Raw genomic sequence first — 19,259 nt, 5'->3', positions numbered from 1 at the left:
AATAAATGCACTTATATGCACAATATTGTCACAGATGCATGATCTCTGGATTCTCCAGTTTTTTCACTGTTCCTGCTTCTTATTTTTTCTTAAATATTGTTTGTTCTGAACCTGGTAATTTGTCTCGGGGTGTCTCTTTAACATGAATATAGAGACATCATTGCCGTTAACCACCAGTGGACCAGGTATGGGCCACTGTAACTAGTAGCGAAGAATATCCTCAAGAAAAAAAGTATTTAAAATATATCAAATTTAAATCTAGAACCTTTAAGGGTGCATTGGTTGCCCCTGTGGGGAAACCCTTAAGGGTTCCAGATAGTATCCTACATCATTGTGCTTCCCTATCAGAAAGGGTTCCAAACTATAGAACTTAAATGTATAAAATACCCCGTAAAGAACTCTTAAAGAACGGTTTTCTAAGAGTGTAGATACAATTACTTACAACTGAATGTAGAATTGTAGGTTGTTGAAAGAGACTGATTAGTCATAATGTGCAAGCATTAATTACTGAAGTGATACTGAGGCAGTAATTACTGAAAATTACGCTTGTTACCTAGTACTCTTACTCTTATCTTTTACGTCCTAGTTTCCTCACTTCCCATATTGTGTTACACTGTCTTCTGGTTCTAGTGTTGTGTTCTTCCCATGTTGTGTTACACTATCTTCTGACTCTAGCTTGCCTGTCAGGTGTATGTGTTGGGGTTGTTACAAAGCCATATACACCATATGACCAAAAGTTTGTGGACACCTGACCATTAGACCCATACACGCTTTTTGAACATCCCATTCCAGATTTAGTCCCCCTTTGCTGTTATAATAACCTCCACTCTTCTGGGAAGGCTTTCCACTGGATTTTGGAACGTGGCTGTGGGGATTTGCCCATTCAGTCACGAGAGAGTTAGTGAGGTCAGGCACTGGGGCACAGTTGGTGTTCCAGTTCATCCCGAAGGTGTTCAGTGGGGTCGAGGTCAGTGGCTCTGTGAAGGACACTCGAGTTCTTCTACACTAACCTTGGCAACCCATGTCTTCATAGACCTCAGTTTGTACACAGGGACATTGTCATGCTGGAACAGGTTTGAGCGTCTTAGTTCCAGTGAAGGGAAACTGTAATGCTACAGCATACAAAGACATCCTGTACAATTGTGTGCTTCCAACATTGTGCCAACTGTTTGGGGAAGACTCACATATGGGTGTGATGGTCAGGTGTCCACATACTTTTGGTCATATGGTGTACATGGCTTTGTAACAACCCCAACACATACACCTCTTTTTGGCTTGCTTTTATTGCATGCATTCACACATATATATATTTTATTCTTATGCATCTATCTTGTCTCCAGTCCTCTGAGCATTGTTCTTTATTTCACCAATGTTATTAATGTCAGCAAATTGTTTATTTGCATCTGTAATGTGTGTGTGAGGAAGAAGTGCAGATCATAAGTGCATATTCTAAACGTCTTTGATAGGGCTAATCCAACAGCACACCAGGCAGGGCTCAAATCACAGCATCTATGGTTATCACAGGTTTATTCATAATCAAGGTCTACACAAGCAGGAAGAGGGCAAAACCAGAGAAAGACTGAACATGAGCATATGTTAGGATCTCAGTGTAACTGATGCAATGCTTTGGCAACACAGGAGGTATAAATAGACAAACAAGTCAGGGTTAACATGTAACAGGTGAAAACAATTAAAAACCATCAAGAGGGGAACAGTTCTGGGAAGCAACCTCCAAAAAAGCATCAAGTAAAACATCAAGGTGTATGTTTAAATAATGATTAAAGAGGTTTCTAGAAAACATAGAACCAGCTGAAAACTTTGATGATAAGGCACTACAACATGGCCAAAACAGCTCTCCAGGCCAAATTTCAGGTTATTCTGCAAACAAACTCAGGGACTTCAGATGTGCTAACAAACAGCAATGTACTGATATTAAGCAAGAAATAAGTAAAAGAGATTAGAATAAGCAGAAAGGCAGATTGATGAAGTAGAAACCCTGAACCAAGCAGCAATAGCTTTTACACTGCCAAGCAGACATGGAAGCTAAGCTAACTGACCTAGTGGGCCTGTCTCGCGGAGATAATATTTGAATCCATGGCATCTCTGAGGAGGCAGAGGGTAATGACATGACACATTTTCTGGAAATGTTATTGAGAGATGCGCTTGGTTTTTCACAAGATGTTCAGTGTAAAATAAAAACCACCACGTTTGCGTGTGCACTTTATGTAGTAATGTGTAGTCTCTTGTAGTTCTGTGTTGTTTTATGTAGCACCATAGTCCTGGAGGAACGTTGTTTCCTTTCACGGTGTACTAACTAGCTGTATATGGTTGAAATGACAATAAAGCCACTTGACTTGATCAACAGGGTAATAAGTACAGGAAACAATGACCATATAAGGAAAGGAAAGGACAAAAATGAGACAACTGGTGTATGCAATTCTCATCTTATTATTCAGTTATTCATCTTACAGCTTATTATATAGTAACTATAGAAAAATTACTAGGAAAAGTGTGCAGTTACCAGAGTGAGGAATTTATGTTTAAGAGGTTAAATGATCACCCAATTAGCCCAAGCTAAAGGCTTGCATTACGCTTGTGTTAGCTGCTGTATGTTTAATCAGCTGAAAGTTAAATATAACCAATTTAAATTACATTTAGCCTGTGTTAATTGTTCCAAATTTGATGTATAACAGGTGCCATCGTTGGACCTCATCTATTGAGGTCTGAGCTCCAGTACTGATAATACTTCTTGATCTTGCCTAGAGAGATTATCAGCTTCTCACTTTGGCAAGGCAGCACAATGAGTTGCCAAAAACTTTAACGCATAAAAGTTCAATTTATAGTTTAGGGCCAGTGAAGGTTGAATGGTCAAAGTGTTTTCCAGTGACTGTGCAGCTGTGTGTTCAAATCAGTTGACTGCCGGAGAGCAACTGTTGCTCCGTTAAGTGCTAAACTGCTCAGCACTACACAAAAAGGGTTTCTCAAGAGTTCTTTGGATACTTGAAGTTTGGATAGTTGCACATGTATCTTGAAGAAGTAAAATCTTAGGTTGTACTGTAGCAGTAACATAGATGCCTTCATTCAACTAATCAAATACTTGCCATAATTTTAAAATCAGAGTGATGGACCTCTAACAGAGGTAGAGATTACTTGTGCAATTTTACTTCATTATTATACTTAAGTATTATTTTGGTGTATTAATACTTTACTTGAGAATTATTGAAATCGAACACTTGTACACATACTTAATTACATTATCAAGAAAAAAAACCTTATGTTAAAGTCATGTTTACATTATTATTTAGTACTCTTACAAATCTCGAAGGTCTCTTCTTCTCTCACCCAGCCAATGACTGTATGCTATACCTCAATCAAACTGGATCAATTTAGCATCCAATCGTTTAAGTTTAGCATGCAATCAATGTAGAAAGTTATCAAGAACCATGTCAGTTTGTGATCTGCTGTGACCTTTCCATACTACACAATGTAGTTAGCACTATAGCTTGTACCTACTTCACTGTACCTTTACCTTCACTGCACCAGTTTGCTGGTGTAAGCAAAGACTTGTATAAAATGAGGCGTCTCCTTTGCCTCCCAAGAAGGCATGAAATCCTTCTAATTTGAAAAAGCATGGTGAGGTAGCGCACTTGTTTGCTAATGTGAGGTTAGACTAGCATTGATCCAGTAGCTAACAGATGTTAGCTAAGCAGCAAGTCAAGTTCTAGCTAATTGTTTTTTTACACGATATATTACCTCTGGTTAATTTATTTGCAAACTATATAGCATTAGTCATGCCTATGACAAGCAGAGATTGAATGAAGTTTTCAGGCAGAATGGTGTAATTGCTTCTAAAAGTTTTGGAAAAGTAATAAAAGTTGGTTTTCACATGAAAATCTGACATTAATGTAAATTCATCAGTTAAAAACATTTACTTTTAATACTTGTGTACATTTAAAAGTAGTAATATTTTTACTTTCACTTCAGCGCGTTTTTTGACTGGATGCTAAAATTTTGACACATTATCTATACTTTCACTTCAGTAGAATTTCTCAGTACTTTATTCACTCCTGAGGAATAGTCATGAATAAATTTTGGCTTAGACTATTAACTACATAGTATTAAAATGCTTGTTTGAACCCAGTAAACATTATGAGACATTATTTAAACATAGCTGAAACTGATGATATTGCATAATGTTTCATTTTAATATTATTATTAGGCTATTAAAATGCTAAATCCTGTGTGTTCTACGTTTTAATGAAAGATGAACGTGGCATTCAGCCATGTTCTTTGCTGAGACCTGTATGTTCTGTTTATCACATCTCTTTTTCTTAGCTTGAGTCAGCCAGTCATCCTCTTGGTACCTCTTGGTATCATCAGCCATATCTTTTTCTTCATTTGTCTGACACTCTATCCTTCTGTTGACTCTGGACACTATTTGTGCCCCATGCTGTGTACTGGCATGCAGCTGAGTATAACATTTTTGTTCTGTTTAATGTCTATAAGGTCTGAAGGACATCCATCATGTCTGTGTTTTGGGTCTGAGTCCAGTGAAATGTTAAACAGGAAGTCAGTCAGTCTGACTGAAGAGACTCTAACATCATGCAAATGTTCCACTGATAGCCCTAATGTAATGTAACCTGATGTCATTTGCAAGTCAGCTTTAATGGCTGTTATGTTTTTACTGTTCAAGAAAACCTGTGACACACACAGAGCACACAGTTCCTCAACAATTGAGGTATCTGGGGCTTCTTTAGACTTTATATCACTGAAATCATATATTGTATTGCATGTATTAGTGTATTGAAAATAGGCAATATATCTTAGGTTATGGATGTAATCAAATACAAATGATTATTCACATTATTCAGAATGAACAAATAATGCTTTAAATGTATACAAATATAAATATGAACAGAAAGCACATTATTAATTTTTCCTTTTCTTTAGAAAGCATGTCATAAAGTTTAACAGGGAATTGGTTTAGACTAGAGGTGTGCATAGTAAAAAGATTGCGGGAGTGAGAGGACAGACTAAGATAAGAGTGCATAGATACTACATATGTGTGTGTGTGTGTGTGTGTGTGTATATATATATATATATATATATATATATATATATATATATATATATATATACATACACATATATGGTGCTTGTATAGTATGCATGACACATGGACAGCATTCTTAATAACTGCCTGGTCAAGGTGGTTTAAATTAGACTACTCGTTTGATTATATTATGGGAAATATAACCAAAAAAGTTCATTAGAAAACACTGCACGAGTGAAAAAAAAGTCCTGCACACATCTCTAGCTGACGTTGAGGAACTGCCAGAGCCAGAATTCACAGACCATGATGATAGTCCTGGCATTTCTACCTCTGTTTTTCTTTCAGTCTGATCCAGTGTTTCTGGGAGCATAGTGGTAGAGTTCGTCTTAAACATACCTTCATGTTAAATATTACCAATATACACAATATTCATGGAAACATAACACTTGGGGATTGGAGAGCCTCCTAATTTAGAGTGTCTGTGCACAACAGTGTGCAGATTTTCTAATGATTTAATGCAATCAACAGAATTAAATCACCTTTTGTTTAAAATGTAGAAACACCAGCCTATTATTATTATTATTATTATTATTATTATTATTATTGTTATTATTGTTATTATTATTGTTATTATTTTGCTGTCAAGTTAAAATATTCAAATAGGGTCTTGAAAAATCATTGTTAAATTGTAGAGCAAACATGACATTAAACACTCTCACTACCACTTACATTTATGATTTTAACTTCTTATAATTTTAATTAGGAAACTGGACCTGCATCTGGAGGATGGTTTTTGTTTATTTTTCTTTCCTCTGTTCTGTATGAAAGACTGTGTAAGTTATTAGTAGCTGTGTTACTGAAAAGCATCCAAACACAATACATTTGTGCATAAAGTTTGACATTTTATGGGAACCATTTGTTATGGATTTGTTAAATAGGAGCCATGTGATCTAAGTCTAATAAATGGATAAAAAAAAAATTATAACTTACATTTTTATGACATAGGAAAAGGCAGAGGAGTTTGCAGAGAAATCTGTTTACTCTGTAACATGACAAGGCGTGCGTGTTTTTGTTTTTGTATTATTAACTTCAAGAGAGAGAAAAAAGTGTCTGGTGGAGGAAACAGCTGTTTATAGCTGCTATGACGGAAGTGATATAGGAACTAACTTGTTTTGTGAATGGTCCATAACATTAAATTTATAAGAGCTACAGATGGATAAAAATATGATGTGTCCCTTTAATAGATAATTAATAGAAAAATGCAGTCATCAAATTGTTGTAGTATAAGAGGAATAAAACACTTCAGGACATGCTGTTATAGGAAAATAAGCAGCTTTAGGGTGGTAATGGTAACTCTGCTTCACAATGGATTCCATCACACCACTCTGTCATTGATTATTTTCCTATAACAGCACACCCTGTAATGTTTTATTACTTACTTAATATACTGAGCTGTCCTTCTGTGAAAAAAATTTATATATTATGTAATTTCTGCAGACGTTTCCATTTTTAATTGCTGTTAATTGGATTAATTGGATGCTGTTAATAAGATTATAGCATTATCTAGAGTTAGCAGAGAGAGAGAGAGAGAGAGAGAGAGAGAGACAGAGGGAAGCAGAGTCTGGTGATTTGTGATTTGCTTTGGCCTGAACCCATAGGTGACTGTACTGAACTGACAGTTTGCCATGTTCCATGTGAGAAATGAAGTGAAGTGAATAAAAGAGTGCATGAAAGAATGAAGGAGGGAGTGAGACGGAAAAACTGCGGGTAGTGTGACTGTGAGGGAGTGCAGGGCAGGACAGTATGAGGTGCTGATGTGTTAGACAGTGTTAGATGGGGCTGTTACTATTTCTAGAAGGAACTCCACTGAGGCTCGCAATGTACCTCACATTCAACTACAGCACTGATGGAGAGACACGGCCAAAAGAGTTCGGTTCAGAAGTGGCGCAGAATCAAGAAATTAACTGAAAATGAAATGCAGTGTTCAGAATGACTTAATAAAAAAAAACAAAACAGAATTGTGTAATGGAGTCACTGGCTTTAAGGGAAATGACAGGATATGAGTTTAGCTTGAATATATGGATTGAGGCCAGGAATTGGGAAAATGGACTTGGTTTCACATGCCTGAAGTGAGCCACTTAATCCCTGAGCAACATTAATCTGATACCTTGGCTGTGTATGTGTGTTTAGTAACATTTTGTAACACATTGTCCTATAAAGGTTTTGTCGTTCATGTCTTCATGGACTTTTTTTTTTTTTTTTACAGTGATTAAAATTTACAGTGGCAGTGTATAACCATGGTTGAAAAATAAGAAAAATAATAATTTTAAAAAATAAAATAAAAAATAATAAGAAATAATAATAAGAAATAATTAGAAAAATCTTTTATTAGAATATTTCACCTCAGACATTGTAGACATAAATGAAGTTGCACTCCATACATCAAACATTTAGTAACAAACAGATTTAATAACACAGAATTAAACAGATTTTTCAATACAAGCTTATTTGAGAAGTAGGAAAATATTGCACATTAAATCTCTAGTAAAAAAAAAAAATACTAGCTATCTCAAAATTCTCAGGTATCTTAAAATTCCATAGTTAAAAATAGACATAGTCTTTGATTGTTCCTGTAATTCTAGATTAGCTGCACTCAGCAATGGTGTCTACAGTAGGAACCTTATTAGAGTCAGTTTGCATGTTAAACAAGCTTGTAAATTCCTTACTATTAACACCAGGCCAGTCTGCCAATTATGCTTCCTGCCATAGTCATATTTTTATTGTTTAGCTGGTGTGCATGAAAGTTGGTTTATCCGTCAGCTGCTTTGCAAATTATAGTTCCAGCTAAACACGCTTGTGCAATTTCAGCATGCATGAGGCTATACATTTTTTGAACATCATATAACATCCAAAAGTCAACATAGTCATATAAAAATATTTTTCATCTGTTCTGCTTTAAAATGCAAAGTGTTGATTTTACTCAGTTTTTTACGGAAATGGATGACCTACATTTATTTGACCCAATGTATTTACTTTGTAAAACTATATGTAAAAGTGTTACTGCATACAATCAGTAAAATTATCTGAATTAGTACATAGCTATGGCAACTCTGCAGAGTACATTTCCATAAACCATCTGACTATAATGTATATTCATGTTTTTTATATCATTATACATATATTCATATATCAGCATGGCTCACACTTATACATAACAGTCACACCACATTATGATGACATTACTTTATACACTATATTCCAAAATATAAATACTCATCAGTATTATATATATTTTTGGACAGCAGTTTCCCTCGTTCTATCTCTCTCTTTTCCTTTCCCTCTCTATATCTTCTTCCATTCCTCCTCCTCCTAGTATCTTCCTGGCTTCCTCCTGTGCCTCCTGCTGTCTCCTCTTTTCTTCTTTCTCTGTTTTCAAAAGCCAGGGTCCCCCGAGGTAGGAGAGGACCTCATCAGGCGTGGCGCGGTGCCAGGGCAGTGGGTGCAGCAGTCTCCTGAGCAAAGTGAGAGCTAAAGTGCTTAAAGATTCAAACTGAGAAGGTACGGCCAGCGCTGCCTGCTCCTCTCCAATGTCCCTTCCTCTCTTCTTGCGGTTCATTGGCACGTTCTGTCCCATTTCCCTCTCCTCCTTTTCTTTAACATTGTTAAACCAGTTACAGAATTGGCGGTAACCTGGATCATCGGATGTGCTCTCCTCCCAGGGGAAACAACTGGTGAGCAGGCAGTATGTGAGGATCCCCAGGGCCCAGCTATCCAAACTGGGATCCACTGGCATCCAGATATCTTCTTCCTCCTCTTTCTTCTTGTGCTTGGCCTGTTCTACCTCAGGCACACAGAAAGGGGATTCGTACCAGACAGCACGCACTTTTGTTCCACGAGGACGTACGAGACCGAAGTCACCTAGTTTGACCCAGCGACAGTTTGGGGCACACAGGAACACATTCTCTGGTTTAATATCACGGTGCACAAAGCCCAGGGAGTGCAAGTAAGACACAGCACCACTTAACTGCGACATCACACTCTGAGCCTGCAGCTCACTCACCCCCACCTAGATAGAGCGTGAGAGAGAGAGAGAGAGAGAGAGAGAGAGAGAATAAGCAATGCATGAAATGAGAGGAACAGATCAAATAATTAAACTAGAGAAATCCTGGAAATTCAATATTCTGTATGGCCTCTGCTTATTACTACTGTGTCCTTAGATAGCAGTGGGCTGATGACAGGGCCAGATGCTTTTGCTGTGGAGTACGAACACATGTAAAGTATATGTATATGCCTGTGCATGTCCAAGGCCTCTCACTTCCATGAAGAAACCTTTCAGCGCTGCTATTCATCTTAGTGTAATTACATCACTATATATATACATTATGTGTGATATATTAGATGCGGTATATCCCAGTGTTAGAAAACATCAGGAGACTAAATCATCTCCACATGTTACGGTATCCTTAAGGACAATTTGCAAATAAGCAAAACAAAATGCAACCTGAGTCTGAGCAGAGTCTAAATTACGCACAACTAGCTTTCATGTTTTCTTTTTGTACTAGGAATAACTAAACTTAGTTTAACTTACATCTGACACAATGATATCGTAGAGATCTCCATAGAGAGCTGCCTGTTGGGCAAAGATATAGTGGGAGGGTGTAGAGAAAAAGATTCCAAGGGCACGTGTGAGGGAGGGATGAGTACAGAAGGAGAGGGAGAGGTTGTATTCCCGCAGAAAGGTGTGCAGAGTCGTAGAGCAGCGAGGGAAGAACTTCAGCGCCATAGGCGTGCCTGGAAATCAAAAGAGGTCAAAGATTATCCCCTGAATTTTACCATGATTTACAACTGACTGTGAAATTTAGTACCCCAAGGTTTTTGGCTTGGAAAATATATGACTTACTGTTCATTCTACCTTAAAAAGTTAAAGTTAAAATGAAATCCTGCGACATGACAACAATCCAAAACACGAGGCAAATTCGAGAATAAATTTCGCCATGACCCTCTCAGTTTTCAGACTTAATTTGAAGAAGGCATGCACGACCTGGCAGAGTTATAACAGATGTAACAAGGAGAATAGACACAGATTGACCAAGCGATCAGAAATGATATATTAAAACTAAGAAGACTCAACAGCTGAATTCAGCAGGAGACACACACAAAAAGGTTGGAGGCAGTTCTAAAGGCAAAGGATGGACATACAAGAGTATTTATATGACATTCAGAAAAGGTGACTGACTTTCGAACTGATAACATTTTTATTTTTTCATTATTAATAATCCTAACGTGCACTATTTCACCATCATGCATTGTTTCATCTGTGAAACCTAACAGACTTAATGACTTGGTATAAATTAAATGTTCTTAGCTAAGAGTATGCAAATGTTTGCCTTAATCTCTATATGATCAAAACAGAGAGTTACTTCAGCTGCCTGAAAAAAAAAGTTACAAACAAATACAAATAACTTTTATTTGCTCTTCGTATTCTCTAAAGCAGGGGTCATCAACCGACACAGTGTTTCAGCAGATTAAACTGAATTACTTGAAAAAATACTGTAGTAGAGACAATAAGCCTATGAAAAAACTAGCTGTAGTTCAGCGACTCTGGATTTCAAAACATGAACCTGTATGGCTTGTGTAGCAGATCTTCTGGTGAGGTTTATCCAATTACATGCATTTATGTACATTTTTAGCTGAAGGAAGTTCATCAGACCAGAGACTAGCTACAGCGCTAAAGACATTAGTTCAGAAAGAACTTTCAGAAACCTTACACAGACGTTTATGGATTTTTATTTTGTTTACTGTCTCTGGTCTGATTAGTGAACTGACAACATGGCTTGCTTGAAAAAAGTTGATGAGGGAAACAGCCTGGACAGGGAAGTATGTGTTTATTCTCTCTGTGTCAAGTTCAAAACACACATCATCTGTTGTGTCTGTGGTGCTACTCAAAAGTAGCATGAGGCTCCACTACAAAACAAAACACAACTGCTTCCAACTGTCTTATTTATACTGATAAGCTAACCCTTAATGGTGAAGCATTACAAGATAACCGTTCAGTCATTCAAACTTTTGTAAGCAAGGAATTTTATGTAACTGGACCTTTAGAAATTTTATTTGAATGCTCATGCTCTAAAGGATTACAGTGAGGTGTGTTTTCTTTTGTATCACCAACCTCTCTTTTTGTGCACAGCCAGCATGACTTTGCCGTATGACCCCTCTCCGAGCTTCTTGATTACTCGAAAATGCTCTGAGGTCACCATGGACGTCATACACTGAGCTGTGAGATAACACAACTCATCCAGATCCTGTGCAGCATCCTGATAACAAAGCAACACACCACATATTCTGTATCAGTTCTCAGAAGACAGTATCAATGTGGGGGAAAAAAAACCATACAGTCTATAAGTGTGTACGTCCATATGGGATTTCCCGTCTATCTGTCAGTAAACTGGCTTACTACACTGTAACATCAATCAGGCGGGGAACATGGAGAACACAATAGCAGTAGCCTGTTAACGCTTACAGCTGCTCAAAATAGTCACCACAGGATTTCTGCTAATCTTCATGTAACATAAAACTCATTGTCTAAACCCGACTATATTTATCGCTGACCTTTCCTAAGTAGAAGTCTTTTGTATACACACATATGGGTTGATAACTGTTCATTTAAGGATGTTTGCCATGCCGGCGTATCCCTTACAGCGTGTATTAACTCTATGCAGCTGCATTGCTCCCCAAAGACCACACACAAGCAGCATACCGTCTAATTGGATGGCTTTAACTGGTATTTCATTATTAGAGAGTTTGGATGCGTGTTGTGGGAGACTGTAGTGTGTACTGCAGACACGTAGTGTGTTTAGCGTTGCTAGGCTGTGTGAAGTGGGCGATGCAGGCTGTTCTTCCCTTGCTGATAGGGTCTCCAGAACTAGCCTTTGATGCACTGCCAAACGCAGATGTACATCCCGCAACTCATTGCATTTTCCATCTCTGAGATCTAAAATAAGTTTGAAGACCAGTTTGACCTGGTCAAGCTTCACAAACTGTCAATACCGATGAAGACACTTTTTTTTTTTATTCATAAGCTGATTCTAGGTCACTAATCTTCTAGCATACTTGATATGCCTATGCCCTACTACTTTTAAGATCTGTAGTAATCTCTTTTTTTTTTTTTTTTTTTTTTTTTTTTTTAGAAAACCAGAACATTGAGCCAGGTGAATATTTGGCAAGGCATGTTAGCATTTATTAGAGTCATTTTGTTAGAGTTCATGTGGCTTTTTTAAATTATTATTAATGAGCTAATTCTAGATCACTAACTTTCTTCCAGTATATGCGATATGGCTGTGTCTTTACAATTGTACCTATTTGCATACGTAGGTTTAAGTTTTATTGGAAGGTCAGAAGCTTGGTATATATTTAGCAAGGCATGTCAGTGCCTTTCCACTACCTTCACAGCTCTTATACAGACATGTACATACAAAATTCAGAAAATACAAAAACTCAGTAGATACAGAAATATAGTATAAAGCTTGTTCAAATTTAAATGGAAATTTTGAACCTCACAGCTTTATCAAAACCCATCCCAAATAAACACGCAGTAGAGTGATAGAATTGTTATGCTCTCAGAAAAGCTTACTATCGCTAATGAGATTGATGAGATTGTACTGCCAAGAGTCTTTTTTTTTGTACTTTTATTATGCTTCTTTCACCTGGAAATGTGAATGTAGTATATCTTTAATCTCATTTAAGGTACAGTTGTGAACTTTATATCATGTTCCTTAAACAGACTTGGAAATCTTGTTCTACAGACCAAAACTGACGTGATAAATCTTGGTGTAGTTCTGTAGATGCTGATTTTAAACCACACATTAATAAATTTAGTAAAACTAAGTTAAGGAATATAGTATTCATTCATTCATTCATTCATATAATATAGTATTCATTTAAGGAATATAGTACAAATGAGACTGTACCTCTGGTTACAAGACGCCAAGAAAATGATCTGTGCTGTCACTGATCTGTCAGATCATATTAGACCAGTTTTAGATCACACTACTAGCTGCCTGTTTTCTTTAGAAAATGTTATTACTAGTTTTTAAATCTTTTAATGTTAATCTTTTAATGTAACCTCCTATACATCTCTGAATGTCTGATAAACTATATTCCATATCGTGACTTAAGATTATCTTGTGCTAAACTTCTCCATATTTCTCTTATGAAACTTAAAAAGAGTGGTGAAGCAGCCTTTTATTTTTATGCACCAAAGATCTGGAACACATTACCATTAAACATTCATTAGTCTCCATCAACCACTGATGAAACAAAATAATAGTAACAGCTAAAAACATTTTAACTAGCATTTAACTATCTTTTATTATTTTCCTTACTTTTACTGGAATGGTACTTTTATATGACTTTACATAGCTGCCTATTTTACTATTTTATGTTTGGCCACCTTTTGTTTTGTTCACTTTAAAGTGAATGAAAACTGATATAAGAAGTGCTATATAAATAATGTGTATTATTATTATTATTATTATTATTATTATTATTATTATTATTATTAAAGATTATACATTCACTCGACCAGGTGAAAGAGATCAATTAAAGGTATGAAAGATGCCCCCTTGAAGACCGCTGGTATGGAATCACCACCTCACTGAGAAGCAAAAGTACCTTTAGTACCTTTATGGTACATTTACACTAGTTTGGACTAACTACAAGAAAACAGAAGATAGTGACCTACTGTAAATTGCACAAAACATCATAAATCAGTACAGTTCAAATATATAAATGATCTAGCTGACAATTAAAGTGATCAAGTTGATGATTGTCTGATGTCTATAGACATCATGGGTATCTTCATTGGTGATCCTCTGCACGGTCTGTAATGTAGTTCCTGCTTTTTCCAGCAACATTTTGCCATCTGGCCTCTCTTCAGTGAGAGAAATGCATACTCAGCAGTGTTTAAGGCAGGTTGTTCATTATGAAAAGGTTTACTTTTTTTTAACATTTCTGACTGATTATACTTACTATCCTTATTTTTCATTTGATTTTATGGTGGTCTGCATTACCAGCATAGACTAATGATGCAAGCTCATAAATATTCTGGTCCCTTGAAAAGTTTCTGATTCTGGTGTAAAGGTGGTTGAATATAAATACCATTCCACTGAATCTGACTTGCAAGAGTCTAGAGCCCAAACAACAAGAAATTGTCACTGTCCTCTATATTTTGTCAGATCCACTTTTGTGTCAGTGCACCTGTTCATAACATTACATGCTGCTGACCCTGCCGGCATTTTGTCCCTGTAATATAATACACAGAAAGTCCTGCCAGTTTAGACACTGTGATGCCTTTGTAACACCTTTTGCCATGTTTTGGTATGGCAAGAATCACAGTGATTTACATATTAATATATCATTTGCCATCCTTTCACATCAAGTCTACTGCACATGCTGGTATTTTATTATATGGCCTTTTTATATGAGGTAAAGGACCTCACATGCTTGTTAGCAGATCGTTAACAAGTTTTAAACAATTCACTCATTCATATACAGCCTTGGTTACTGGATAGGACTGGATAGGATACTGCAAAGTGATTACTACTACTACTACTACTAATAATAATAATAATAATATCAATAAATTCTGTTCATGTATTAAATATGGGTAATGTCATTTGGTATGTTTATTGCAGGTTTTCTCTAACCCTACGATCCTAGTCTGTCTAAAACAAATATACAGCAAATATAACTAAGAGTTGAGAATGAATGGGAGATAGACCCTTAAATACTAAGGTCTCACTGTTACAAAAGCTGCAAAAGAAAATTCTACTTACAGACATGGCTGAATAGCCAGATTAAGTCTCTTAGAAAATCTTTGCACGTCTTCACTCTGTCCTGTCCATTTGTATGGGATGGCACCCTAATCTACTATCTAAATGTAAGTACAGTGGACCTCAGTGAGTATACAGCTATCAGCTACGTTTTGGAATGACTACACGTGTCTGAGTGTCTACTCCTAACAGTCTGTTGCACCATGCAGCCAGCGGTGTGTGTGTGTGTGTGTCTGTGTGTTTTTATAGGCCTTTGGTTGGTGTGCTCTCTAGCTTGTTGATCTGTCTGTCTCATTAGGCCCTACCCATCCCACAACTTCTCCCATTTGCTTGTGCCGCATTTCGCTGCTTAGCTCTCTCTCTCTCTCTCTCTCTCTCTCTCTCGGCTGCTTTCTGCACCAAGCTATGACATGACCCTGTATGTCTCACACACTTGTCTCTTACTCTCCTAATCTACTCTCAAGTCTTCTCCTCTGTTTTCATGTCACCCTCTCACTTTCTCCTGTCTCTGTCACCCTCTAGGTCTTAGTCAGTGAATTCTTCACAGTGATTTGGCTTTGAGCTCTAATCAGCAGCATTCCTGATTAAGCATGACTGAAATAGATAAGAAGATGTTTCCCCCAAGAAACTTTAATTAGACTTGGGCTACTGCTCTCCAGGCTCAGTGTGTGAGTGTGTTACTGTTACACTCAAATTCAATAATTAAAATTTTGATACTTTCAAAATTTATATATATATATATATATATATATACTTTGACTTGAACGTGCTGTGCAAGGACTTCATTTGTGCTCCTTGCAAAGCTTGAGCACCAAGGGCTATTGCAGATAGACTGTTTTGCAAATTGTTATTCAGCTCACTTTTAAATTAACTCTGGTGTCCAAAATTGTAGTGTCAAAAAGAAAGATTTACACCATGACCTAAAATCTGGAATTGACCCAGTAATAAAAAGCAATCGTAAACAAACTTTGCTTTCAGGGATATTAACATATAGGAAATGCAAGATGATGCAAGGAAGGAAGGAAATGCAAGATGACATAATCCATTTTGCATTTGCGTTAAACATAAAATGATTTAAAAAAATGATAAATGTTAGACAATGATGTGTTTTGAATTTTTCCATGCATTTTTCATTTCAGTGTTCAGTGAAGAGAAACTCCAAGAATAAAACAATACATAAAGTTATGTAAATCATCAAATTCTACATTTCCGGCCTGTGTCCATTCCACTTGCTTCATGTTTAATTTACCCCCTGCTTTAGAAAAATGTAAGGCATACTAATGTTTTCCTTGGCATTAGGCTTACCACTGCACCTAAGGCTATCAACCCTATCGACTCCGCTGAACACGGACATTCTGCCATCAGTTTGATTGACAAAATGAACAGCTGAAACTTTCACAGAAAGTCTCATTACAGCCATCTCTTGGACTGGAGCCAAACCCTCCTCTCTCGTCTGCCAGCTTTCACTCTGCATGTTGCAACCCCTTTGCTTCACCTTCTCAAATGGATTTCCCATGGTACAAACTTGGCCGACTGTAACACTAGGCAAACAGTCCCTGTTATCACGACCGTGGCCATGCAGCTACTTCCAGCTGGCGTATTGTTCATCAAGTGGCCATGGCAGCATCAGTGTGTTTGGTGATCCTCTAAATCATAAAGCAAAGAGTCATTAGCAATTGTTATATGATGTTGATAGAAATATTTTGGGTGTGAATGCCATATGTGAGAACTATCCCAAGCTGTGCTAAATAAACACAGTGAAAAGTGCACCATTGTTTATGGTGATAAATATTTGTGTTAGGAATTGGCATTGATATTGGAATTGAATATATATATATCTTCCCACACAATGGGAATTCCACCACACATTCATTTTTTTTTAACCTATGATGTTCACTATTTCTCAAACCCCAGCCTTTCTCAAAGCACTCCACATATTCTGGCCATGCAATACACTTTCACTACTCAGCAGTGAACCAACAGGAAACATGTTGTTTAAAAGTCCTGTTGTTGTCCATGTGTCGTTTCCAGCTGTTGTCCAAAGACATGGACCCCGGAAATATCTAGAAATGTACATAATTTCTCAGCTTGAAAACATTTCTGAGCAGAAATTCAGAAACATTCCACTGTTCATTTTTAGAGAGCAGGCAGAAAACATACATTTAAATGCATTAACCTTGTGCATCCCTCACTTTTTGCTCCCACTTGGTGTCTTCACCAGGTCAAGGTTTAAAACACCATAAACATGAAAACATGTAGTATTTGGACAATGACAGAGTTTTTGTGATTTTGTCTTTATACACCACCACAATGGATTTGAAATAAAACAATCAACATGTGATCAAAGTGTAGACCTTCAGCTTTATTTTAAGAGGTTCCACAAAAATATGGCATTTACCATTTAGGAATTACAGCCATTTTAAGCAAAGTACTTCCATTTTCAGGGGCTCAAAGGTATTTGGACAAAGTGACATAATTGTAAATATAACCATAATTTTAATACTTGCATGAAAATCCTTTGCAGTCAATGACTGCCTGAAGTCTGGAGCCCATGGACATCACCAAGTTTCCACTGAGTTTCCTCCCTGGAGATGCTTTGCCAGGCCTTCACTGCAGCCACCTTCAGTTGCTGCTTGTTTGTGGGTCTTTCTGCCTTCAGTCTTGTCTTCAGTAAGTGAAAAGCATGCTTTATTGGGTTGAGATCAGGCGACTGACTTGGCCATTGAAGAATATTCCATTTCTTTGCCTTCAAAAAGTCTTGAGTTGCTTTCGCAGTACATTTAGGGTCATTATCCACCTGCACTGTGTAGCGGCGTCCTATCAGTTTTGTGAGCATTTGGCTGAATGTGAGCATAGAGTACAGCATATATTATGTAGTATACTTTGGATCACTAGCCGTTCCTTTCTTTCGCCATACTTTTCTCTTCCCATCATTCTGGTGCAAGTTAATCTTGGTTTCATCAGTCCAAAGAATCTTATTCCAGAACATGGGAGGCTTTTTTAGATGTTTTCTGGCAAAGTCTAATCTGGCTTTCCTGTTCTTGAATGTTACCAGTGGTTTGCACCTTGTTGTAAACTCTCTGTATTTACATTCATGAAGGCGTCTCTTGATTGTAGATTTTGACAATGATACGCCTACCTTCTCCAGAGTATTCTTGACTTCTGTTGATGTTGTGAACTGGCTATTTTCTTCACCAAGGAAAGGATTCTGCGATCATCCACTTTAGTTGTCTTCCGTGGTCTTCCAGGCCTTTTGATGTTGCTGAGCTCGCCAGCCTTCTTTTTAAGAATGTACCAAATTATTGATTTGGCCACTCTTAAAGTTTTTTCTATCTGTCTGATAGGTCTTTTTTGCTTAATGATGGCCTCCTTCACTTGCATTGAGATCTCCTTGGACTTCATATTGGTAGCTCCAGTCGAACAGCTGCCAAGTACCAACTCAATACCTGACCTTTTATCTGCTTCATTTGTCTTGAAGTAATGAGGGAATGGACCGCACCTGGTCAATTAACTTCTTGTCAGTCAATTGTCCAAATACCTTTGAGCCCCTGAAAATGGAAGTACTTTGCTTAAAATGGCTGTAATTCCTAGATGGTAAATGCCATATTTTTGTGGAACCTCTTAAAATAAAGCTGAAAGTCTACACTTTGATCATATCTTAATTGTTTTATTTCAAATCCACTGTAGGGGGGTGTAGGATGTGTGACCAAAACCTTTTTTTCTTGTACTTGTTCCCCATTGAACATTAGCCAAGGCCATAGAGTTTCAGGTGGAAAAAAATGACCTGTTCTATATACAGTACATATATCTATAAACAAGTCAATTTGACCCGAGGGCCGTACGAAGGCTAAACCATTATGTATAATAGGGGTGTAATGCAATGCCACTATCTGTATCTGTTTAGTGCTCCAAATATTCATATTTGTATTTGTATTTAAACTCATAGTGGATGTAGCCAAACCTAGGGATTTTTTCATTTCTTTTTTTTTTTTCAAATAGATGCATTGTTTACTTTCACAGGTTCACATGTTAATGAGGTCTTTCTTCATCCTGTAAACTTTACATCTGATCACTCACCTGCTTAAAGTAAAAAAAAAAAAATGTAAAAACCTCCCTATTGCATTACTTTTTCAGGATCCCAGTCCTGATGTGCACCTCGAGTCTCAACCAGATGCCATGTGAACCTTTCTGGCAAGCTTTCTAAAATAAAGTAAGAAAAATATGATCAGTATGTCTCTTATTTGTATCTGTATTTGTGTCATGTTAACAGTATCTGTTAATTCCAAATTATATATTCGTATTTGGTTATATCCCTAAGCAAATGTTTTCTGGCAGGGTGAATATACAACATTACAACAATACGACAAGGTTATAAT

At 37.0% G+C, this 19,259-nt stretch overlaps 1 protein-coding gene across 1 annotated transcript; it reads right to left on the bottom strand.

Moving 5' to 3' along the window:
- Positions 1-7,422: 7,422 nt before the first annotated feature.
- sbk3 (SH3 domain binding kinase family, member 3) lies at positions 7,423-15,217 on the bottom strand. Its single transcript, XM_026940086.3, has 4 exons — positions 14,887-15,217; positions 11,223-11,367; positions 9,642-9,844; positions 7,423-9,119 (listed from the first exon to the last, which is right to left on the bottom strand). The coding sequence occupies exons 1-4, from the start codon at positions 14,890-14,892 to the stop codon at positions 8,370-8,372; spliced, it is 1,104 nt and encodes a 367-aa protein (XP_026795887.3). The 5' UTR covers positions 14,893-15,217; the 3' UTR covers positions 7,423-8,369.
- Positions 15,218-19,259: the final 4,042 nt, after the last annotated feature.

This window comes from Pangasianodon hypophthalmus, chromosome 1, assembly GCF_027358585.1.
Source record: "Pangasianodon hypophthalmus isolate fPanHyp1 chromosome 1, fPanHyp1.pri, whole genome shotgun sequence".
In the NCBI taxonomy this organism is placed as follows: Eukaryota; Metazoa; Chordata; class Actinopteri; order Siluriformes; family Pangasiidae; genus Pangasianodon; species Pangasianodon hypophthalmus.
This window is presented reverse-complemented; position numbering and strand designations above follow the sequence as displayed.

What these genes read in the sequence shown, in the direction of transcription:
- sbk3 (XM_026940086.3), bottom strand. An exon ending in GGCTGTGCACAAAAAGAGAG is followed by an intron (nt 9,845 to 11,222) that starts GTTGGTGATACA and finishes TTTGATTTCCAG; the next exon opens with GCACGCCTATGGCGCTGAAG. An exon ending in ACGATATCATTGTGTCAGAT is followed by an intron (nt 9,120 to 9,641) that starts GTAAGTTAAACT and finishes CGCTCTATCTAG; the next exon opens with GTGGGGGTGAGTGAGCTGCA.